This window comes from Lacerta agilis, chromosome 3, assembly GCF_009819535.1.
Source record: "Lacerta agilis isolate rLacAgi1 chromosome 3, rLacAgi1.pri, whole genome shotgun sequence".
NCBI lineage: Eukaryota > Metazoa > Chordata > Lepidosauria > Squamata > Lacertidae > Lacerta > Lacerta agilis.
The window spans coordinates 57,648,479-57,671,533 of record NC_046314.1 but is presented as its reverse complement, the minus strand read 5'-3'; the positions used below and the strand labels follow the sequence as shown (position 1 = coordinate 57,671,533).

At 42.6% G+C, this 23,055-nt stretch overlaps 1 protein-coding gene across 1 annotated transcript; it reads left to right on the top strand.

Moving 5' to 3' along the window:
• Positions 1–1,387: 1,387 nt before the first annotated feature.
• On the top strand, positions 1,388–12,632 carry ALDH8A1 (aldehyde dehydrogenase 8 family member A1). The gene is made up of 7 exons (XM_033143828.1): positions 1,388–1,591; positions 4,481–4,628; positions 5,270–5,425; positions 7,172–7,321; positions 7,526–7,782; positions 10,454–10,615; positions 12,154–12,632. Exons 1-7 carry the CDS (start codon positions 1,454–1,456, stop codon positions 12,616–12,618), a joined length of 1,476 nt encoding a protein of 491 aa, XP_032999719.1. The 5' UTR covers positions 1,388–1,453; the 3' UTR covers positions 12,619–12,632.
• Positions 12,633–23,055: the final 10,423 nt, after the last annotated feature.

Sequence of the window (23,055 nt, the reverse complement as noted above, 5' to 3'; positions counted from 1 at the left end):
CAGGAGAATGCAGCAGAATGAAAAGTGGAGAAGGTTTTGTCGTGAAGATGGAAGTCCTTGCGCAAATGGGATAACTTGGTGAGATGCAACCCTGAGGATTGTCATTACATTAAATCAATCTTACTCTTCCTGTTGGAGTAACATCTGAAGAGCTGCTCAGTGTGTACATTTTTACATGCATTTCCTCCTGGCTCCCTTTTTTCACTCCCCATGTCATGCACCAGCAAATCTAGTTAAATAAATATAATCTTCATAGGATTTTTTAAAAGGCCAAAGCACTGGTAGGGAGCCTTCCAAACTGTACACTTCTTCCAGGGCTGGAAAGTTTAACCTCTGGTTTGCTAGTAAAGCTGAATTACTGCATCACAAAATTATGCATGTCTAGAAAGTGTGTCACCAACGTGAAAAGTTTGGAAAGCTCTGGTGTAATGTATCATACTTGAAGTTTCATGAAGCTATATAATGTCCAGTTCTGATGAGCTATGTAAGTGTGCTACATAAACTATTCCATCTTCATCCCAGATGATTTCTCGTAGAGGGAGTGGTATGGAGACAATGGAATCACTTCATCCTTTGAAATTTTACTGAACTTTTAGAGGAAAACTTGCAGTTTACTAAAGAAGAACCTGATAGCTTATCATGCAAGTTAAGGGGGAGGGAGATGGTTTCATGGCCACTGAAAGATCGATTGTATAATTTCCATGTGCATTCAATGCACATAATTCCCAGTCTTTCTTATTTGGAGGTCATAGCATGCTGGATTGCATTAAAGTTGTAGGGTTTTTTTTGGGGGGGGGATTCTTATGGTGCAGATAGCTTAAAATGCAGTACATCTGCACAATTTTAACTGAACAACAGCTAATATACCTGCTTCTAGAGGTAAATGAAAAACCAGTTACAGCCATCAAAATCTTTTTGGAACTAGCCTTAAGCCCTTGAATGAAGATGAATTAATAAATTTAAAGGGAAAGTTGTGCATGCTTAATATATACCCAGCTGAAGGCCTGCTACAGTGATTTGTTACATATAATAATTATCAGCCTATACTTCCTATGCCTGTTTCCTCCTCTCATGTTCACATTTGAAGTCTCTGCACTGAATCAATCATGTCTTTCATGAAGAGAGGCATTTGGATTTTTTTTTCACATGTAGGCTGTTTTATGCAAAGTTGTACCAATACCTGTTTTGCACACTCACCACCACATGTACATGGTAAAATCATCCTGTGTGGGCATCATAATCTGGAAAACAAACAAGTGAATTGGGCATTATCATCGGCATATGTCCATGGTATCTAGCATTGTCTGAAGAGAGATGGAAATTTCCCATTCGGGGATCCAGTTAATAAAGTTAAAGGGAGGGAGGAGCTCTGACTTACAAGCATAAATCAATAGATGTGCACTATGAACTGAAAGCTCACTGAAAGTACTCAGATCGTGCCAACAGAGTCACAATGGCCGGCTCAAAGACTCACTTGGTTTTGGAGAACTATATAGGAGGCCAATTTATTCCTTGCTCCTCATATTTGGATTCCTATGACCCGTCTACAGGGGAAGTTTATTGCAAGGTGCCAGACAGTGGCAGAGAGGAGGTGAGTTCCTGCATAGATTCAACTCCTTTTTCATGGTAACAGGGTAATTGCCTGGACAATTAACAAAAATGGTTTGCAACTGATTTTGTTTGTTTAACTTTTCCCCAGTATAAAAACGAATGGTGAAATTGCCTTATTTTTTGTATTATGCTGCTAAATATTTGCATAGAATGTCTGTCTGGCATTAGTTAATGGTATTGGTTTGAAGCTTTAAAATCTTTGAATCAAAACTCTTTCCCACTAGTTGAAGCCCTTGATGTTCCTGCCCAAGTTTAATGTGCTTTCCCTTGGAAGTTTTTCCCCCCTTGTTCTTCTTGATGAGCTGTTTCTCAAACTGGAAAGATGGCAGTGTATCCAATGACAAGGTGAACTGAGAAGGCAAGGAATGTGTTCATGGCCTCTTACACCTAATGCATTGTGGGCCTTATTCCTTAAGGCTTTGAAAAACGAGTTAAATCAAAATCTCTTATTTCTAATGACTGAAGTTGCAAAAAACAAACCCACATATATGTTTTTGCAGTTTCACCTCAACCTTCAGCATTGCCAGTCTATCAAATATTTGCTAAGCACTGATAAGTAATGGTTGAAGTGTAACTAGCTGGGTTTGCTAAAGTTTGAACTTGCTCCCTGAAGCTTTGTGCTTTCCTAGTTTGCTTCTGTATGTAAACAAAAGGGGTGATTTTATATTTGATTAAGTATGTTTAGAGAAATACTTCAAGTAGCCACTTGCATTCCCCAAGGCTGTGTCCTCCAGATGTCAAAACAAAATCGAAAATTCTTTCTAGTAGCACCTTAGAGACCAACTGAGTTAGTTGCTGGTATGAGCTTTCGTGTTAGTTACCAGCAACTAACTCAGTTGGTCTCTAAGGTGCTACTAGAAAGAATTTTCGATTTTGTTTTGACTATGGCAGACCAACACGGCTACCCACCTGTAACTCCTCCAGATGTGCGTGCACATTTATAGATGGAGCTAGAGATGGAGGTGTTTGTGTACTCCTTAGGAAAAAACTTGCACTGGGCTCCATTTTTATTTCAAGGCTTGGTAACTAATGTGGAGCACTCGCGTAAACCTAGCTGTAACATCTCAGAGCATTCCTCATGCGGATCAGGGCCCCCACTTTTTGCATTTAGGTGCCAGCAACAGTCAGTGATCAGACTGGGAAAATGCACAACCTGCTGGCTTCTGTCTGCGTGATGACTGGTCCTAAACCAAGGATGGGAATCCTATGATTCCCCACAACTCCTATGAACTCTTAACCATTGGCCAGACTGGACTGAGACTTCATGGTAGTTGGTGTTCAACAACATCTGGAAGATAACATTTTCTCACCCAAACATTATGATAGGGTTGGTGAAAATTTGACAACAGCTTTTGGCAAATGTGTAAACTTGACTTTTAGATGACTGTTTAGACCGGCCTGCTGCTTTTTCAGCACTGGTGTTTTTCATCCATTCCCCTGGGTCATCAGTGCTCATCAGCTGGGTCTCTGTTGTTCCTGGCTGCACAGGAGTTGCTAATCTTTTGGGGCCCATAAGCACATTTGCAAACTGGAGAAACAGCTGGTTTCTTGCTATTACCCTTAAAACGAAAGCTCAGCAGTGCCACCTAATGTAATAAATTGGAAGATGACATACAAACGGAAGAGTATTGTTCCTAGACATGGCTAACACAGCCTTCTCCAACTTTGGGCCCCCAGTTTACAGGTCCCATCATTCCCAGCCAGCATGGCCAATGTTTGAGGATGGTGCAAGTTATAGACCCAACAACATTTGTAGATCTAGCATTGGGCAAGTCAACTGATAGTCTTGGCAATAGCTTAACTTCTGTTTCTAAAGAAGAGGTGTCTGTCTCACAGCTGCCCAGAAGATAACTCTAATATTATTTTATTGTTAGTAGCATGCTGCCCATCTGACTGGGTTGCCCCAGCCACTCTGGGTGGCTCTCATCAAAGGTAGAGCACAATACAGCATCACACGCTAAAAGCTTCCCTGAACAGTTGTGATAACTGCTGATTCTGAACACTCTCATACATGGCTGATGGCTGTGGTTGATCTAAGTAGCTAAGAAGCAATCTATATATGCTCCAGAGTAGGGATGCAATATCTGTGGTCCTCCTGATGTTGTTGGACTCCAACTCCCATCACCAATGGCCATGCTAGCTGGGACTGATAGAAGTCGAAGCACAACAACATCTGAAGGGCCACTCATTCCACACCCCTGCTCTAGAGCCTATTTTTAATACTTATGAATTATCCTCGTGCATTCCTGCTGCTGTTTTCTACTTGGAATGGTGCCCTGGCTTGAACTGAGTCATGGAAAGGGTGATACAATAAATACATAGGAAGCTGCCTTATGCAGAGTCAAATGATTGATCATTGTAGCTCAGTATTGTCGATTCCAGGGGTAGGCAACCCAAGGCCCATGGGCCACAAGCAGCCCACGGGGGTCGTTTAACCGGCCCACAAACTGAACTGCCAGCTCAGCGAGTCCCTGGGTGTTGTGCTAAACCAGTGCAGCACAGCGTGGGGACTCGCTTCCGCAGTGTCGAAAATTCCATCTGCACATGCTCAGATGCTGGAAATCGTGTCTGCACAGGTTGTGCGAAATCCAGCCCACAGAGGGATCTCCGCTGGAGTGAACCGGCCCAGGCGAGGTAAACCTTGCCGACCCCTGGTCTATACTGACTGTCTGGGTTCCAAACTGGAGTACCTCCCAGCCCTACCTGGAGATGCCAAGGAGTGAACTTGGGACCTTCTCCATGCAAAACGTGCTTTGCCACGAAGCAATGGCCTTCCCCCCCTTTTCCTCATAATTTCTGTTAATATACACTGTGCATTTTGGTTTTGCTGAACATCACCCAAACTGCATCCATTCATTGTCTTTTTAAGGTGGAGGCAGCTGTCAAAGCTGCCCAAAATGCTTTCCCAGGCTGGTCGGCCAAAAGCCCCCAGGAAAGGTCAAAAATACTGAGCAAGTTGGCAGACCTTATTGAAGAAGATCTGGAGTCATTTGCTCAAGCAGAATCAAAGGATCAAGGTAAAGACAGAAGCCTGTTTGGGCTGTGCTTCCAAGTGGTGATGGGGTGAAGGAAATGGTGTTCTCTTTGAGTTTTCACCTTCCTACTTGCTCTTCATTTTGCATAATTGATAGGTAATACTTGCATGCCTCATCAAGTACAAGTGCATGTGCATTGTGCATGTTTCCCTGCACATTTCTGTAAACTGCATGCAGGTTGCAGTGGGGTGGGGACAGCAGCTGTCATGTATGGCCTGATATTTTTGTGGATCTTCAAGATGACGGGGAATTGACTTGACTTGAAACTTGTATCCACAAAGAGCAGGGACAGGGAACTGCCAGCCTGTGGGGCCTCCTCATCTGGTTCACAGCCCCCCACCTTGCACTTCCCCGATCACAGCTGTTAAGCACGGCCTCCTTAAATGCTGCTTAGGACAAAGAGACCAGAGGAAGGTGGTCTCTCTGGCCACATCCTCTAGCTTTCTCTGGATTTATCCGTATCACATCAGCCTCTGTTCTTTTGCTGTGTGTTGTTTTGTTGTTGTTGTGGCCCTCTTACTCCTCCCCCTGAACAGCAGCTATGAAAGCCGGGCAATTAATTATCATTCCTTGCTTAAATAACAAAAGTGTGGTGGTATTTGTCAACTGGTTCTCTGTTTCAGGGAAAACCATTACGTTTGCTAGAATGGTGGACATCCCCCGATCTGTATACAATTTCCGTTTCTTTTCGTCGTCCATCCTTCACCAGACAGCAGAATGTACACAGATGGACCATGTGGGCTGTATGCATTATACTGAGAGAACACCTGTGGGAATTGGTAAGGTCTATTATGGAGTGTGCTGTTTGCACACGACCTGGTAGTGCTCACTTGCAACCCTGACACCTTCGTTAGGATCTATTGAGGCTGAGCCCACTGCAGAATTTACCACCCCAAAGGTTAAACAAGGACAACATGAGGAAGGGCCATAGCTCAATGGTCTGAATAAAGTATTTCAGATAGCTTAACAAAATAACTAAATCACATTCCAATCTACATCAAGCCATGCCCCAGAATATGTCTACAATCTCCATCCCTTGTTTCTTTGTTTTTACAGTTTTGCACACCATAGATTTTACAACAAAACACAACATCCCATAACCTTCAATGGAGTAAGGGTATGAAGGTTTTGTAAATGGGAAGAGCAGATAAATTTCCCACTTGTGCATTTTAAATACAAGCCTTTAAACCCATATTCTGAAGGGGGGAAAACCCCGCAACCTACTTTAATTCTACTGTTTTGTAAAATGTGCTTTCTGTTTATGGAATTCCACAGATACACCACTAGGTGTCACAATTTTACTTCAGAATTTTAAAATATTATTGCTGCTGCTGCTGCTGCTGCTGCTACTGCTACTACTATGCCTCAACAAGGTGTTCTCAGCATTATACCTCAACATCCTGGTGTATTAGACAGCTCCTTCCTATACAAGCTTTGTGGACTCCATTATACTCAAAATATTAACTTTTGCTGGATCAATCTCAATTTCAAATCTAAGGAAACATTCTGTGTAATTAAGCATTTGCAAGCAACAATGAAAGGTTTAGCTTTCCGTAAGGACCCAGTGATTCCCTCCAATAGTTTAGGAGGTGCCGAAGCACACAAAGCAAGTATGCCATAAATAGACACCGGCAAATGTTTCAATCGCAGCTATTGCCACTCTGCACTAGTCAGTAATTGATTTTTAAGTTGCAAAACAGGAAATAACAAAAATTCTTCATCTGAGCCTCTCAGCCAGTCACACACACACACACACACACACACACACACACACACACACACACACATATATATATATATATATATATATATATATATATATATATATATCCCATATTCAATCAATTCCACAAAAAAGGCTGCCTCTCAATCTTCAAATCTGGACTGCCCTATAAAGTTTGTTTAGTGTGAGCATATGGGTCAAATTTTAACTGGCAGCACATGCCGCTCCTCTCTCATTGCTAAAATGGTCTGGTCTTGGAATTCATAATGCTTTTTGCTTACCTTGGATGGAGGACAGAGAGGGGTGTAGCCTACTGCATGAAGGCAAGAGTCGCACTGCTCTGCCAAGGTAGGATGGCTCAGTCGGTAGAGCATGGGATTCTTAATCTCAGGGTCATGGGTTTCAGCCGTACCTTGGGCAAAACATTCCTGCATTGCAGGGGACTGGACTAGATGACCCTCGTGGTCCCTTCCAGCTCTACAATTCTATGATTCTAAACACACTTTTCCTTCTGGCCCCACCCACCACAGGCATGTGTCCTTTGGATAGTTGCACAGAAGGAAATATGCCCTCTGGCTGAAAATTTTTGCCCTCCCCTGACACAGGTGAATATTTCCTCTGTAGGCTAGCAGCTGGAATGGGTCCTTGAGGGTAGAGTAGAAGGAAAAACAGCTGAAGCGCATGCAGTGTTGCCATGCTGGGTATTGGGAAAATCTCAACTTTTGTCAAAATGTCAAGACTTCCGTTTTAAACCAATTTATTTCATTTCTCTCCTTAAAAAAAATTAACGATAAAAATAAAGCTGGCTTAATTAGTCCTTGGAATTTGCCCCTTTACTTGCTGACCTGGAAAATTGCGCCGGCCATTGCGTGTGGAAACACTGTCATTGCCAAACCCAGTGAGATGACATCTGCCACTGCTTGGATGATGTGCAAGCTTCTCAATAAAGCAGGTAATTGCCCAAATGATGTATTAGTATAGGGGTGTCATATTTTCTGTAAATCAATCTGTAAAGTGTCAATATAGTAATAAAACAGTTGGCTCATTTGCATCCCAATGTGTATATATTGTTATAGGACGCGGGATAGTCTTTAAAGCAGCATGCTACCAAGTTTACAAAGAGAGTGCTGATGTTTTCTTTATTTCTACCTGCAAGGTATTCCTCCAGGTGTGGTGAACATCATATTTGGGAGTGGTCCGAAAGCTGGAGACGCTCTAGTTTCTCATCCCGAGGTGTCATTGATTTCCTTCACGGGAAGCACTCTCACTGGCCAGCGCATCATTGAAAGGAGTGCTCCGTATTGTAAGAAGCTCTCTCTGGAGCTTGGAGGCAAAAATCCAGCTATCATCTTTGAGGATGCCAACTTAGATGAATGCGTTCCTACTACTGTAAGATCCAGCTTTGCGAATCAGGTGTGGAAAATGGGCAACTCCCTGTCTCTTTTTATACTAAGTGTACATTGCTTTGCTTTTGAAACTCCAAAAACATACATGCCCTCCCTAACAGGATTTTATGCGGGAACTGATTTCTACAAGGCTATCCCACAAGGGACAAACTGAGTGGATACCAGGACATAAATATCAAGTGAAAGGAATGAATAAGCTAATCCTCTTGATTTATTATTGGCTGGTGCTTTTTGAGCTTCCTCAGAGCATGTTCAGAGAACAATTGAGTTCTGTTTGAGAATTCCCTCCTAGTCCATAGATGTGTTGGTGCAAGTGCACAGGTGGTGTTTCTGACACCCCGTGAGTGTTGGTATTATCTGGTGCCATGCATATAATTCCACTTGCGCGTTGGGAACTGTTGTCCAGTTGCCATACCAAGCAAATGCATCTGAGATACTTGAGAATCTGAGGAACATATCGACAACAGCAAAAAGACGCCCACACCCTGATAGTCCTGTGGCAGAAGGCCACTTGGAGAAATCCCCCTACAGTAGAAGAGTGCTTGGGTATGATAGATAGCAATGAAACATGCATTAATTGCCACCTCCCCCCCCCAAAAAAACCCTCATGTGTAGTGCTGTAGTGCCACTTGGAATCACATATACATGTAAGAGAGTACTTGGTAGAATTAGCAGTGGGAGGCAATGGAAAATTCATTCAGCTACAATCAAAAGCCATGAGATGCCTCAGTAGAGAATATATGGTCACCAAGGAATAATTGCTTGGTTGATCTGATTATTTGGTTGGGCAATTTGCTGTTGAATGGGATGCTTGGAGGGTCCCTTGGCTGCACACACAGTTCTGTAGAGCCTATATGCCATTGCAGTACAAGTGGAACCCAGTTCTTAAATTTCACATTTAGAAATTTGCCAATGTAAATATTATTGCAATTGTTACTAGAGGTTTTGATTAATTGTTTTTATGCCGTAGATCTATCTATCTATCTATCTATCTATCTATCTATCTATCTATCTATCTATCTATCTATCTATCTATCTATCTATCTGTCTGTCTGTCTGTCTATCTATCTATCTATCTATCCACACACACACACACACACATTTAAAAAGCTGGGTTGTAGAATATGATAGATACCATAAGTGTCCCCCCCCCCTTCACATGCAGCACAAATTATGTGTTGATTTCACACTGCCCATCAGAGTTTTAACAAAATCTTCAATAAATGGTAAGGAATTTGCAGTGATCTCCTCACATGCACTGTTTGCTTTAGCTCCCTTGTCTATTGAATGTTGGCTGTCCAGGTGCAGAAGCTTGTTAGTCATTAAGATCCAGAGGGATGGCATTTGTTAACTGAGCATCACAAATTGATCAGATCTGTTTTCCAAGTTGACTAATTGCAAACTTCAGTGGCGTCGCTGTTCAGTAATTATGCAGGAAGCACAGTGTGACATCAATCAGATGGCAGGCTTGTGTGGGTAATTTGCTCCAAATTTCTGTGCAGAAATGGTTAACATTTTTAAACATCCAGTCACTGTTTTGGAAACTGCAGCCCTCATCATCTCATTCACCCCATCCAGCAATGTGGCCGTATAGGCTGCATTCCCACTGTGGAAGGACATGTGAATCCAGAATTGGCCTCCACAGTCACTTACAGACTCATTGTTAAGACTGCCACAAGTGATCACCAAAGATCTATTTCAAAAGGCTGCCCTCAGCTGGTTCAAACATGAAACATCTGTTACTTGATATTTCTTCACTCAGTGACCGGCTGCTGCAGTGCTTTTGTTGGGTAAAAGTTTGTATTTAAGGTGGTGTCAGTCAAATGTCTGACGGCCTTTTCACACATGAGCTGGACACCACTGCTGTTGTGAACAGGCATGTGTGGTAGTGACGGGATGAATAATATTTGCAATGGGAAATAGAGAGGGTGAGGACCAGGACATCCCAGGGAGGGATTTTCCAGCAGAGAATCTGAGTGGGAGAGAGCACCTATCAATTCATCCCTGCAAATTTCTCCAAAAGATTACTACCTCTGCCCCCAGTCTGGGTCTGAAATCACAAGTGAATTTGATTGGTGGAGGGGATTGTGTGTGTGTGTGTGTGTGTGTGTGTGTGCATGTGTGTACATTGACAGGAGATAATCAGTAGCTACAAGAAAAGTTAAATATCCCTTCTCATACCTAATTATTGTCCCTGTAAGTGACCTTCCTCCCTGTTATCTGGGCAAACATGGAGTTAGGAGCTCACATTTGTTAAGATAGCTAATGTCTATGTGGTACTAGGGGCAAAAAAATATGACCACATGCTGATATTTGCACTTGATGGAGTAATTCCAGGGCCTCAGGTAGCATGTGCTGGGGAATGGGGCAGTAAGTAACCACACCTACTTTTGTGAACAGCTAGGATCTAGAATCAATCTATATTGAAAGCAGAAGACAAGTATAAATGAATTTGGATTAAGACAAATCACACATCCAACGTCGGGCTTCAATTCTTTTATTTTACATATATTGTAAGAATCATATGTGTGTGTGTGTGTGTGTGTGTGTGTGTGTGTGTCTATATATATATATATATATATATATATATATATATATATATATATATGTATATGGAAATTCACAGTAATGATCATCCCTGACCGATGGTTTTTCTTCCCTCCTGCCTCTCCATCCAGGGTGAAATCTGTCTCTGCACCAGCAGAATCTTTGTTCAGAGAAACATTTGCAATGAATTCTTGAGAAGGTTTGTGGAAGCTATCAAAAAGTGGAAAGTTGGAAACCCCTCAGATCCCACGGTTGACCAGGGAGCACTGATAAGTAGAGAACATTTAGCAAAGGTAAAGAAAAAGAAAAACCGAGGTTGATTATTTGTGATCAAATAAAGTTCTGTTTTTCTTTCTGGCTTGAGAAGAAAGGACCTCAGGACATGAAGAGGGTGCTTTTTCTCACCACTGTAAATTCACAGGCATTTTGGGATGGGGAACAGGGCAGAACTTTTATCTGATTTTGAGGCCCAGTATACCTTTCAAAATTTAAGCACTGTGGTTGTTAGAATTGCATGTATTGTCCAAGTGACAAGGAATTAAAAATGTTGCTTCCTCTTGTAAGCTTGTTTTCCAAACATGTTGACAGCAGGATTGAAAATAACATTTCCTATTTCCAAGAGCCAATATCAACTTTTAATGCTCCAAAGGTTTTCCCAGCATTGATTACTATCAACATTATTAGTTAAATACCTGAAATCCGTAACGCTATAGCTCTCTTCAGGTGTTACCAAACAACATACGCAAACAGATGCAGTGCAGATGAGTGCACTAGCTCCATGCCCTTCTAACACATGGAAGGTGACACTCTGAAGCAGGGATCCTTTTGTGTCTGTCGGGGCCCCCTGCATAACTGGGATTCTGATGCAAGAGCTTCAAGTTTTGGACTATCACCTTCCACCACTTTAGTAGGCGATAGAGGGAGGTGGAGCTAGGAAGCTTCTCCGAAAGCTGTACTGCCCTCCGCCTCATGTCCTTGCTGTTGACATTTAGCGATGCCTGTGAAGTACAAATCACTTGGAAAAAGTTCCATATTTAGATTAGACTGGATTACTGCAACGCACTCTATGCAGGGCTTCCCCTGGGCCTGGTCCAGAAGCTCTACCTCAGGCATCCCCAAACTCGGCCCTCCAGCTGTTTTGGGACTATAGTTCCCATCATCCCTGACCACCGGTCCTGTTAGCTAGGGATGATGGGAGTTGTAGTCCCAAAACAGCTGGAGGGCCGAGTTTGGGGGTGCCTGCTCTACCTAGTGCAGAACACAGTGACTAGGGTGCTGGTGGGGGCAGCTGACCAGCAGTGTGTGACACATCGGCTAAAGCACCTGCTCTGTTTCCCATATGCTGCTGGGCCAGGTTCAAGGGCCTTGTGTTTCCCTGGACACCTTGAGTCCAGGCTGTCTTAAGCACTGCTTGAGCCCTTATACCCTGGCCCAATCACTGGAGTCTGGAGGTGCACTGTTAGTTGTCCCCCTGACTGGCCTCAACCAGATGTCAGGGGCATTTAGTGTCAGTGGTCTCATGCTGTGCAACCATCTTCCGGCAGAGATTTGGCAGGCACCCTCACTTCTGACTTTCAGGAGCCTCCTGGAGACTTTTTTTTTTACACTGAAAGGACTTCAGAGCTGTTGAAACCTTTCACAACTACTACACTATGCTTTTAAGGTTTTCTACAAGCATTTCTTTTGTGTGAACTGCCCGGATATTTTATGAGGGTGCTTTAAAAATACTTTCATACCTATAAATAAATAAAATATTTCTGCAGCCAATTTGTGGATACATTGGAAATTGCAACCCTTTCCAGAAATGACTTGTTGCTGTTGCTCCCAATAGGTAAAGAACCACATCAGAAAAGCAGAGTCTGAAGGGGGTAAAATTCTCTGTGGAGAGGGGATCGATACTTTGACTCTTCCAACAAGAAACTGGGATGGGTATTTCATGCTTCCGACGGTCATTACTGAAATTGCCGATGACTCAAGTTGCATGCAGGACGAGATCTTTGGCCCCGTAACCTGCGTCACAGTGTTTGACACGGAAGAGGAAGTGATCGGGAGAGCGAATGGAGTCAAATATGGACTGGCAGCCACTGTCTGGTCAAGGGATGTGGGGCGGGTTCATCGTGTTGCTAAGAAACTCCAGTGTGGATTGGTGTGGACCAACTGTTGGCTTATCAGGGACTTGAATTTGCCCTTTGGCGGCATGAAAGCCTCAGGGGTAGGCCGAGAAGGAGCAAGGGATTCCTATGAGTTTTTCACTGAGGTGAAAACGATTACTATAAAACACACTGAGATGCACTGATGAAAAATATTCCACATCAGAATAAACAATAAACACTGCAGTTTTTGCTGCGCCTGTCTTTGGAATAGATAATGTGCCCTCAAAATCATAATTTATACTGTACTTGCATTGATGGTATAAGTTCACTGGCTATCTGGCTGCCTGCCTGCCTGCTTCCCATGGAGAAAAGCAGGGGTGCGAGTTAAAATCTTGTAGCTGGAATGTGGGCACTTTTTAGGACCGAGTGCTCATTTTGGGGTGATGGGGTCTGCAAAAGCCAGTGTTTTCAGCTGCATACTGATCATACATTTAAAGGATGTTACTTCCCCCAAGAATCCTGGGAGCAAAGCAACTTGTTAAAGTTGCTGCGTACAGTATTGGAGCTCTGTGAGGGGTAAACTTCAGTTAGCCGTATACTTTGTGTTAAACAGTGTGCTTTAAATGTATGGTGTGGATGAAGCCCGAGAGCCTTTGTCCCAGCTTTGCACAAGCCTCTGCTCATATTAAACCTGCCTTCACCTGGTCTGTTCCCTGAGTCATTTGGTTGGCAAATAGGAAGATCAGAAGCTTCACATGGGCAGCTGGAGAACACCTCCAGGGTGCTGCTGCTGCACCCATGGGTGCCATGTTAGCAACTTCTAGCTTACTGAACAGTACCAAAATTATTATAACCTTTTCGAATGAAAATTCCTTCTGTGAGCTTTAGGAATAGGGAAAACAATTATTGTTTCAGATATAGTTTCCATTTATGTCCATATGAGGGCAGCAGAGTGTGTTGTTTGTTCCCCCTTGTGAATTGATTAGGTTTAATATATTTTGATGTATTTCAGAAATATATTTCTTCTGTGATGTTTTTTTTATACCATTAATAAAATCACTCAAAATGGAACAATCCCATAAAGAAGAAGAAAAATCAATTTTTTTAAAAAATGGAGAAAGGATTCAGTTGGAAGAAACCGTCCATGTTTTTGAGCTTTGAAGGGTAGAAAACTGCCATAGTTTGACTCTGTTTCACTGCCCATGGTGAAATCTTAGTGTTAAGTTGTGGAGAGTGAAAGGGATTCATTATACTAGACCTATGAGGTGCAGTCTGATAACTGTAAAGATCTTGTAGTTTTCCATTCCTGGGGCAATGGAATTTTTCAAAAACCTTCTTTGCTGCCAGCTGTCCTGTCTGGTAAAAGACATTATGTAGTCATCATGAGGATTTTGTTTAATCGTTTTTATGTAAGTCTGAAGAGTCAGCCCATCTGTTAAATCTTACAGATGGAAATCAACTCGGATCTGATCATTCCACTCCTGCTGGTTGACTTTCTCCAGCCTCCAATTGAGACGTGTACGTCATCTTGCAATGATTTTAATTGGCTCTGGCCAGGCTGGGATGTTGCAGAATTTTCTCAGAATGATGCTAGCATTTTCTAATACTTACAATCAAGCTAAAAAAAATATCCCCAAAACAAACAACCACTTTCTCCTTAGGACATCATCTTCATTATTTAAAGACTTAGATTATCAACAATTGAAGCATGCTTTTGGGGAAAGACAGAAGTGGTCATCATCATGGTTCTGTATTTGTGGCATGTTTGAGAACATTTGATTTTCCAAATTTCAACTAATTGATGTTCAAGACTTTCAGCAAAGCTACACAGAGAACTGTGATAAATACAAAATGCTAAGCTAGTATTGCTTGTAGCAACCAATCCTATTGCTTGTGCCCCAAATATATGGTCTGAATTCATTGCATCGCATGTTAGTGCAGCTGCCCTCCAGATGTTGCGAATTCCATTTCACATTATCTCTGACCATTGGCCATACTGACTGGAGCTCACTGGAATTGTAGTCCAAAACATTTGGAGGGCATCCAGTAGGTATTGAAATCAACAATCCATGGGCAAATGTCCAGTGCAAAGATCGGAGATATATTTTGTAGTGGTGTGCAACTGCAGATATTCCTCTTCACCCCTCCCCTTGTGCTTGTTGGGAATTTCACTCAGAAGTCACTCCACCCTGCCTCTTGGAGTTTAGAGGTGAAGGCTGCCTCCTCTACATTTTTGGGGTGTGTGGGTGGGTGTGGGTGTGTGGTGGGGGATGCTTATCTCAGCTGCAACCAGCCTTACAGCTAACTGGATCCATATGACAAGCTCTGCCTTTCCAGAGTATGCCAGTTATTATTGCACAGCCTTCTGCTGAATTCACAGTTCTGTGGTTTATGAAGTGCTTTTTTTCCTTAAAAACAAACAAACAAAAACGTTTTGTGGGTACTCTCATTTGGACTCAAGAAAACCACTGTTTTGTAGTTCAAATCAGGGGGAAATAAATACAGTAAATAGACAAAAGTACAAAGAACATGCATTACCTCATATTACACAGCTGACAGCTCGCAGTAACTTCCACATTGGCATGAGGTTGTGTACACTTAACATCTTTCCGATTCCTCCATAAAACACCACACATCTACATTCCACACTGCTTCATACATTAAACACTCGCTTAGGTCTGAGACTCAGGAAACACCGTGACAGGAAAAGAGGCCGCCATCAGGGGTAGCAATGGAACTGACGATTCACCGTGCTAGAGAAGAATTTTAATTTTTTTTAGTTTCTTCTCCCGTTAGATTCACAAAATGTTTAGGGGTATGTGTACCCCTGCACACCCCCCGCCCAGAAAAAAGTCCTGGGCTTATGCATCCCAGCTATATGGCCCAGTACGACAGGAAGAGGCATTGCTTCCCCCACCCCAGCTGGAGCATGTTGGAGTGCAGTTCTGGCACTTCTCAGGTGGGCGCCATTGCGGGCCAACACTCCGCCCACCCACTTCTTGCCTTTACGTATTTCTGAGAAGCCCAAAACATACATTTCGAGTTGGAATGGAAGTCGGCCAGCGTGTGTGAGTCTATACTTTTTTTAAAAGATTTATGGCTCCACCTAGCTCCTAGCCACTTCTAGCAGCATTTGGTCAAGCTATGGGGTGGGGCCAGTTTGTATTTCCTTTTCTTGAATCCATCTCCTGTGTAGCGTTTGTTGGCTTTAAGCTTTCCAGCCAGGCCTCTACCGTTACATGTGCATGCAATTGCGTGAGGGCCATTCTGAGCTGCCCTAGCCATCTGCCTGAATCTAAGAGAACGGTGGAGGCAGGAGCACATTTATTTTCCTGCACTAGAACCAGAGGTAACCCCCAAACCAGCTAGAGAGACAGTTTGCTGTAGTTTTCAGCACCTCTGCAGGTGGTTAACGCGACTGTTGTCAAACCAGCATCTGTTCAGGGCTGCCCCAAGTCGCCCAGTTGACTTACTGTAGCAACTTCATGTTGAGTTTTGCCACCTATTTTTCATGGGGGGGGGAAGCACTGGGAGGAGGGAAAGCTGCTGCTGAATGTGCATGCAGAGCTGCAGGCTTCCCCCCCCCTCAAATAACCTTGCACCCCTCATTTGTGGGTTCATTTCTGCATCAGGGCAACAAGTGCTGTGCTTCAGTTTCTATCCAGGTTTCACTGAACCCTCGTGATAGAGAGCGAAGACAAAAGTAATTACCTCGCCGTAAGTTAGAAATTAATTTAGGGTGTGAATAAAACTGAAAATTGGGTGTCAATTGAAATTAAATATTATGCAACAGCGAGGATAATGTTTCTTAGAAGCCAAACCCTCCAGGAGAGCAACATTCCTGTGTCTGGCTTTCCTGCCTCCCGCTGCTATAAAATTCTTGTTCTGAATAGCAAAGTTCATTGCCCAACACTTAGTTGAAAATATGATGCACTTTATTTGGCAAGCCCCCTAATGGTGATTATATTAACATACCACGCAGCCTTCATTTTGCTCTAATGTTTATTTTTCTCTCCCAGCCAAATTAACCGACTGCGGCTTTCATCCTGGGCTAGAGCTGTCCAGACAAAATTCCCAACCTTGAGTTTGTCTGCAAAATTTTGAATTTCTGTTCTAATTCGATCCCCTGCCCATTTCATTTATTTATATTTATTCGTTGTCTCATAAAAACTCTCTAGGCAACACTCGGATGCTAAAGAACTCTAAACAGCCAATCAAAGAAATAAAAAAGACACACACTGGGGCATTATTTCACACACAAAGAGCAAAAGCCTTTTGAACGGGGCGTGGCTCCTTCAAGATTTCTGAAAACCATCAGAAAAATTTGAGCTTCTCTCAAAACGTCCAGGCTGTCGCTGCCTTTGGGTGGGATTCGATCCCACAGAGGCAGATTCAGGTTACATAATTAAAGTGAAGCAAAAACAGGCATTCCCCTCTGTTGTCCTCTTTTCCACACATGAAGCAGCAACCACCAGTGGCTTCCATTGCCTTGTAAAAGCGTGTCTTTTTACCAGGCTTTCCCTGACTGAAAAGAGTGGGTCCTCTTATCTGTTTTTATGACGTCGTTCTGTGGTTTCTATGTTGCATTTTTGCACCCTCCCCTTGAGAATTTTAAATGTTAAGCAGTTTAGGAATGCAAATAAACAAATGCATTCTGGAGGATGACTAACAGAGGAGGGGATACTGGGCTAGGACAGCAGAGCCATTGTAATACTGCTTCTTCTTCTCATGGTTCTCACAGAATAAAATTAGATTGCTTCAGAAGAGAGGGAACTGTTTTGCAATCCATAGTTACTGTTCTCCAGCTAATAATTTTTGACGCTCTCTTTTTCTCCCACGAGCAGCATGGGAAGAGCCTGCCTTTCTTGGCTGAAGTGGATCCCATAAATTCTCAAGCATTATAATGATAAGTCACCACCGACAGCTCTGCTGTTTACACTTGCACGCAAAAACGTTTCAAGTTTCAATGGGAAAATGCTGTATCCTTTCTGTGTGTTGATGTTGGGAACTGATTTGGGGCGGGGGCAGGAGGTTGTACATGTCTATCAAAACTGAATTGTTAATCGGATTTTAAACCTTAATGGGTTTGCATCACTGGAAGCAGTAAATTGTCATGCTCATTCCAGTGATGCAGTAAGTGTTCAGAAACAGCAGGTTTTTTGGAGCATAACCTGTACTGGATGTACAAATCTCTTGAAAGGTTTCTGGTGATATTTTCACCATACTGTGAATATACACGAAACCACATATTGTGACCTAGGCTTCTAAGGGCTTATTCACTATTCCTCTTGTCCCGTTGCTGCCCCCCAGGGAAAACCGCTCTTCTGCACTCAATCGGAGCAAACAGCAATTTGGGTTTTCTCTGGATTGATGTTTGCTCCAATTTAGCACTAAAGAATGGGTTTTCCCTGGGAAAGCAGTGGGGCTAGGGGAAAACTGTTCAGACTACTGCCTAGAAAGCACAGGTAAAGCAATAATAATAATAATCACTCAGACCTATTTTTTCTAGGTACGGAACAAACGTAAGTGTAGGAAAGCCTTAAGTCCCTTCTGGTGCAGCCAGCCAGTATGCAGCTTTGCACCATTTCCATGTTCTCTGATTTTAGGTACATATTTCTGGTGAAAAGATGCCTGCATTTTCTCTTGATAGAGCTATAAATCTGCAGGCCCACCTATCCTTTGCATATCTTCAGGCCTACTATGTGAGTACCACTAAAATGTCAAGCATTAACCAGTTTCCCAGCATCATGAAATGCTGGTAAGCACTTGCATGATGCATTCCTCCCAAGCAGCCAAAGGAATTTCCCCCAGAATTATTTCAGCCACTAGGATGGTGTGATTTCTCAGCTAATGTTTCACATGTTCAGTCAGTGAAAAATGTAACAGCTTGAGAAATTGCAGGTGGTGGCTTTATTGCCTGCTGGTTTGAGGAATAGGGGAAATCTAGATGGATCTTTAGCGCTGAACCCGTTATTAAATGCAACACTGAGGAATTCTGCACAGTCTCTCTGCTGCCTTTTCATTCATATCTTGCTATTTTGGAATCCGGCAAGCAAAGAATTTCTATTGGCAGTATATATTCAGTTTACTACATGGGGGCAGGGAACATTTTTAACTAGAAATCATAACTTGACAAATGTCCATCCCATCTTTCTGATCTTTTGGGAGCAGGTCCCTGCAACATAGTTACAATAAAGCTGAGAGGGCCATGAAATTGAGGGCTGCCAGCTGAATGATAACAGTGCCCCCTCATAATTAAGATCTCATTTATTCTTGTTTTAATTGTGCCGAATCCCGATTCAGCTCATTTTATTGGTTATATATGGTTTTTATCAGTATCTGTAATATGTGTCTTTTTGATGCAATGGCCTATAGGCTATGCAAATAAAGTTTGTTGTTGTTGTTGACACCCCCCCCCATCTCTTCTCCTCACGAGCCTGTTTTAGATCCAAATAAAGCACCTGTGGCATTCCAGATGTTTTGGACAACAACTGCTATCAGCTCTAGACAGTATGACCACTGGTCAAGAATGATGGGAGTTGTAGTTCTACAACATCTGGAAGGCCACATCTGCTTGAGAGTGTTCAGTACATGGTAGCCAACCAAGTGGAGTAGATCCATTGAAATTAATGGACCTAACTTCTTCACATTCATTAATTTCTACCTGAGTAAAACTTGGTTGAGCACCACCCATTATCTATATCAATTGACAGTTAAAGAACGAACCATACTTTCATGTTGTTCGGGAGCAAACTCTTTGAACAGAGGCACAGGGCCTCCACGTTACATTCTGTTGACGAATTGTACTTTTGAAGGTTCTATATGGCTACTGAAGGCAATTTTTGGCAATATTATGTAGCTTTGCTGCTTGAATTTTACTAAGCAATAACCCACCAATGAGAAAAGGCATTTTGTTTATATTTTGAGATGATGCCTGTATGGAGAAGATTAAGAGCTACCATCCAGGAAGCTGACTATTACAAGATTTGCTGAGCATATGTAAATCTGCTCAGCTCTTTGCATGAATTATTTAATTTGTCGTATTATTTATTTATGTAGTATGGCGCACACAACCCATCTGTTTTCTCACTTTCCGGTGTTGCTTCTAAATGCCTCTAGATCTCTGCAGTGTTGTATGTGTACGTTTCTGTACAATTTCCTGGCACTCAGCTTCACGCACCATTTTGAAAAGGACAAAACCTGGATCGTTGCCCCAGAGGCATGGAACAGCTCTCATGTTATGAAACCATGCTTTCAAAGCGCATTTCACAGGAAGACAGGCACAACAGCTAACCTGGGGTTTGTGTGAGGTGTTTTCTTTAGAATATCAAATATCAGCCATGCAGGAGAGAGAGAGAGAGAGAGAGAGAGAGAGAGAGAGAGAGAGAGAGAGAGAGATGAGGAGACGATACATTCTGTTCCAAGAAGTAAAATTGCTGATACTGTCTTTCACAAGACCTTTTCTCCCTTCACCCCTAACTCCACTATACAGTCAAAATTGATACATAATCAATATTCATATATCGTGTCTCTCCACCATTATAACACAAGTGCTATACAAGCAAGGAAGGTACAATGCTATTTGACACTGTTGTTGAGATGTTAGAGTGTGGCCTACAACTACTGTTCCCAGGTTCCTCCCTTCTACCCTGCCTCTTCTTCACATAATGAAAGGTTTGAGTTACTTTGCTACTACATACAAATATAAAGGCTTAATCAAATACTCACCTAAGAGGATGAGCGGTTTTCAGACTTGAGGTATCTACTTTGCTTTTTTTGCTAAAACCTACAGACCTACTAGCTGAAGCCAGGTGCAAAATGCATACATTTATATTCAAAGGGTGCAAAGCCCAGGAATTTCTTTGCATACCAGAAGTGACTGGAGTGTACAGTCAGGAGCTGGGAATTCTTGCTGAGCTACTTCACGTCACACAGAGGTCTGCTATTAGATCCAAACCTACTTCCACCCACCGCCGCTCTACTGAGGTCCTCCTCCGAGGTCCTTCTGACGGTTCCCTCCCTACAAGAAGTGAGGTTACAGGGAACCAGGCAGAGGGCCTTCTCAGTAGTGGTGTCCACCCTGTGGAAGGCCCTCCCACCAGATGTCAAGGAAATAAACAACTATCTGAAGGTAGCCCACTTTAGGGAAGCTTTTAATGTTTGATGTTTTACCGTATTTTTAATATTTTGTTGGAAGCCACCTAGAGTGGCTGGGGAACCACTCATTAATAATAATAATAATAATAATAATAATAATCTGCTTGGTTCTCATCAATGTGCCAGAGGTCTAACACAGCAAACCTGCTTTAAGAAAAGTGGGGTAAGGAGATTGACAGGGAAATGCACTGGAAAGTGTGGGATAACACTTCCTTTGTTTCAATGTCATCTAACCACCGCACAAACAAATCGGAATGTATGGTTATTCAATAGACAACTGTCCCAAACCCAGGAGAACAGTCACCGGTTGGTGCAGATAATACTGAGGTAGATGGACTACCTTGGTATAAAGTAGCTTCCTATGCATATTTGCCTACCTCTCCATTTCCATTTCTGTGTTTGGACGAAGGGTATTGTTTTGCTGGTGCTCTTGTGTTTTCTGTCCTTGATCATTATTCTTTTGACCATGGGTTCTTAACTTGCAAGATGCTTGGAATGCCTTTTGGGGGATTTGCTTGCTTCTGCACATGAACTTTTATTACTCTTCCGGGATAAGCTATTTGTGCTGCCTTGTGCTTTATGTTGTCAGGGCAAACAAGCTATATTGTCTTTTGCCCTCCCTTCCACCATCCCACTTTCCCAGAACTGTCCCTGGGAGGTTAATCGAGTTAGTGGCTTCTGGACAGCCGTCAGAAAAAGGGAACTGCACCCTTTCCTCAGGATGTATCACTTTTCCCTTGCAAAATAATAATCAGAAAGACCAGATCATGAACTCTGAGATTTTGGGCTCATGCTGGAGCATGAGAAAAGCAAAGATCTCTGGTCTTACATCCTCTCATCTTCTTGTAAATCCAATGAGTAAGGTGAAATGTACTGGGAATGACAGAGTCTCCTCATGAACTCTGCCATATTATACTATAGAAATGAGACATGTGCTTTATTGTGTAAGTAAAAAAAAAGGGGGGTGGGGTCTTGACAGGTTATTGGCAGCTTTTTCTTTGTACAGTGGTTCAACGGACTGGAAATGCCAGGAAACAAGGGGTCCAAAGTGTGTGGGAGTGAAAGATGGTGCAATCCAGTAAGAATGGTTAGCTCATATAGGTAGAGCTTTGGTGAATTTTTCATCTCTGATGCTGAGCATATTTCTGAGTATGGAGCATATCTCTCATTGTCAAATAATTAGTTGTTTTTAAAGCTAGTATATACTTTTGGCCAAAGTAGACCCTTCATCTGATGGAGGAGGACATGCTTTCCATGCAAAAGGACCCAGGTTCAATCTTTAACATTTCTACTTAAAATAGGAGGACAGAGGGAGGTTTCTTCTCATTTTTTTAAAGCAACAAGCTGTGTGACACCAAAATTTGGTGCCTTGTGCGAACTTCCTTCTTTTGTCCCCAGAGTATGAGGTACATTACTCATTCACGAAATGGGGAGAGGCTTCGATTGGTCATACTAATTTCTGATGTAGCCCAATTAAATTCTACTTTTATGTGCATAAATTCTTTCCTGCACAGAATGAGAGATCGTTATCTTTAAACAATGGTCCGGAGCTAGTCCACTGGCTCTGTGTAATTTAATGTTACTCATTCTTCTAATATTTTAATGGTGCACATTTTATTCCCTATAAAAGATGTGGGCATGTTGGTGAGGCCGATGAACAAGAGTCAATGCTAAGAGGAACACTAGTAAGAGCTGAAGGTAGGCAGTGTTTGCTCAAGAAAATGTAGCTGTTCCCATATGAATTTGGGAGAAAGATGTGTCCTCTTCTGTTCCCATACCTCATCAATGCTTGCATGACAATCAAGGAAATTATGGGCCAGTGCTCACAATTTCTATTATGGCAGTTTGGAATGTTTGGTTTGCATCAGAGATGGTGGTTGGAGAGTTATGTGGGCAGAATATTATGTAGTTGCTATTTTCTCCTCTGAGCCTTAGGATCTTTCAAGAGGATGTGTTTAAAACACAACCAACATATATTTATTGCTCATTTGCCACTGGTACCCAGATGCCCTCTATTTCTATTTCCTGACTCTCAAAAACCATATATAATTGCTGAGAAAATCTTAATTCATTCCCCAGTTACCAGGGCCAATGTGATTAGGGAGTGATGTCTAGTAGAATATAGTTCTATGGGTGTCATGCACACCTGTTGGAAACTGGCTATGGCAGCAGTAGTGATGAGAGATGTTTCCATATCCCATACTGCAGCAGCACCAACTCTCAGTAAGCATAAGGGTAAGGCAAGAAATACAGTCTTGTCCATTGCTAAATAGCTTCAGAAGTCTGGTGTCAGTAGATCTAGAAGGGTTGTTCCCCCCCCCCAGTAGTATTTTGAAGATATGGTAAAATAAGCAGAGGAGCTGCCACTCTCCACAATGGTTGGTGTGCATGACACCCATAGAACTATAGGTTCCTTTCCTGAGAACTGCCAGATATAATATATACCTCAGGGCCAGTCTGCTCATGAGGCTTGCTGACGCAGT

Excerpts from the sequence above, each read along its gene's own strand:
- ALDH8A1 (XM_033143828.1), top strand. The coding sequence starts at position 1,454 with ATGGCCGGCTCAAAGACTCACTTGGTTTTGGAGAACTATATAGGAGGC. Across the intron at positions 4,629-5,269 it reads AGCAGAATCAAAGGATCAAG|GGAAAACCATTACGTTTGCT; the intron begins GTAAAGACAGAA and ends TCTCTGTTTCAG. Across the intron at positions 7,783-10,453 it reads GATCCAGCTTTGCGAATCAG|GGTGAAATCTGTCTCTGCAC; the intron begins GTGTGGAAAATG and ends CTCTCCATCCAG.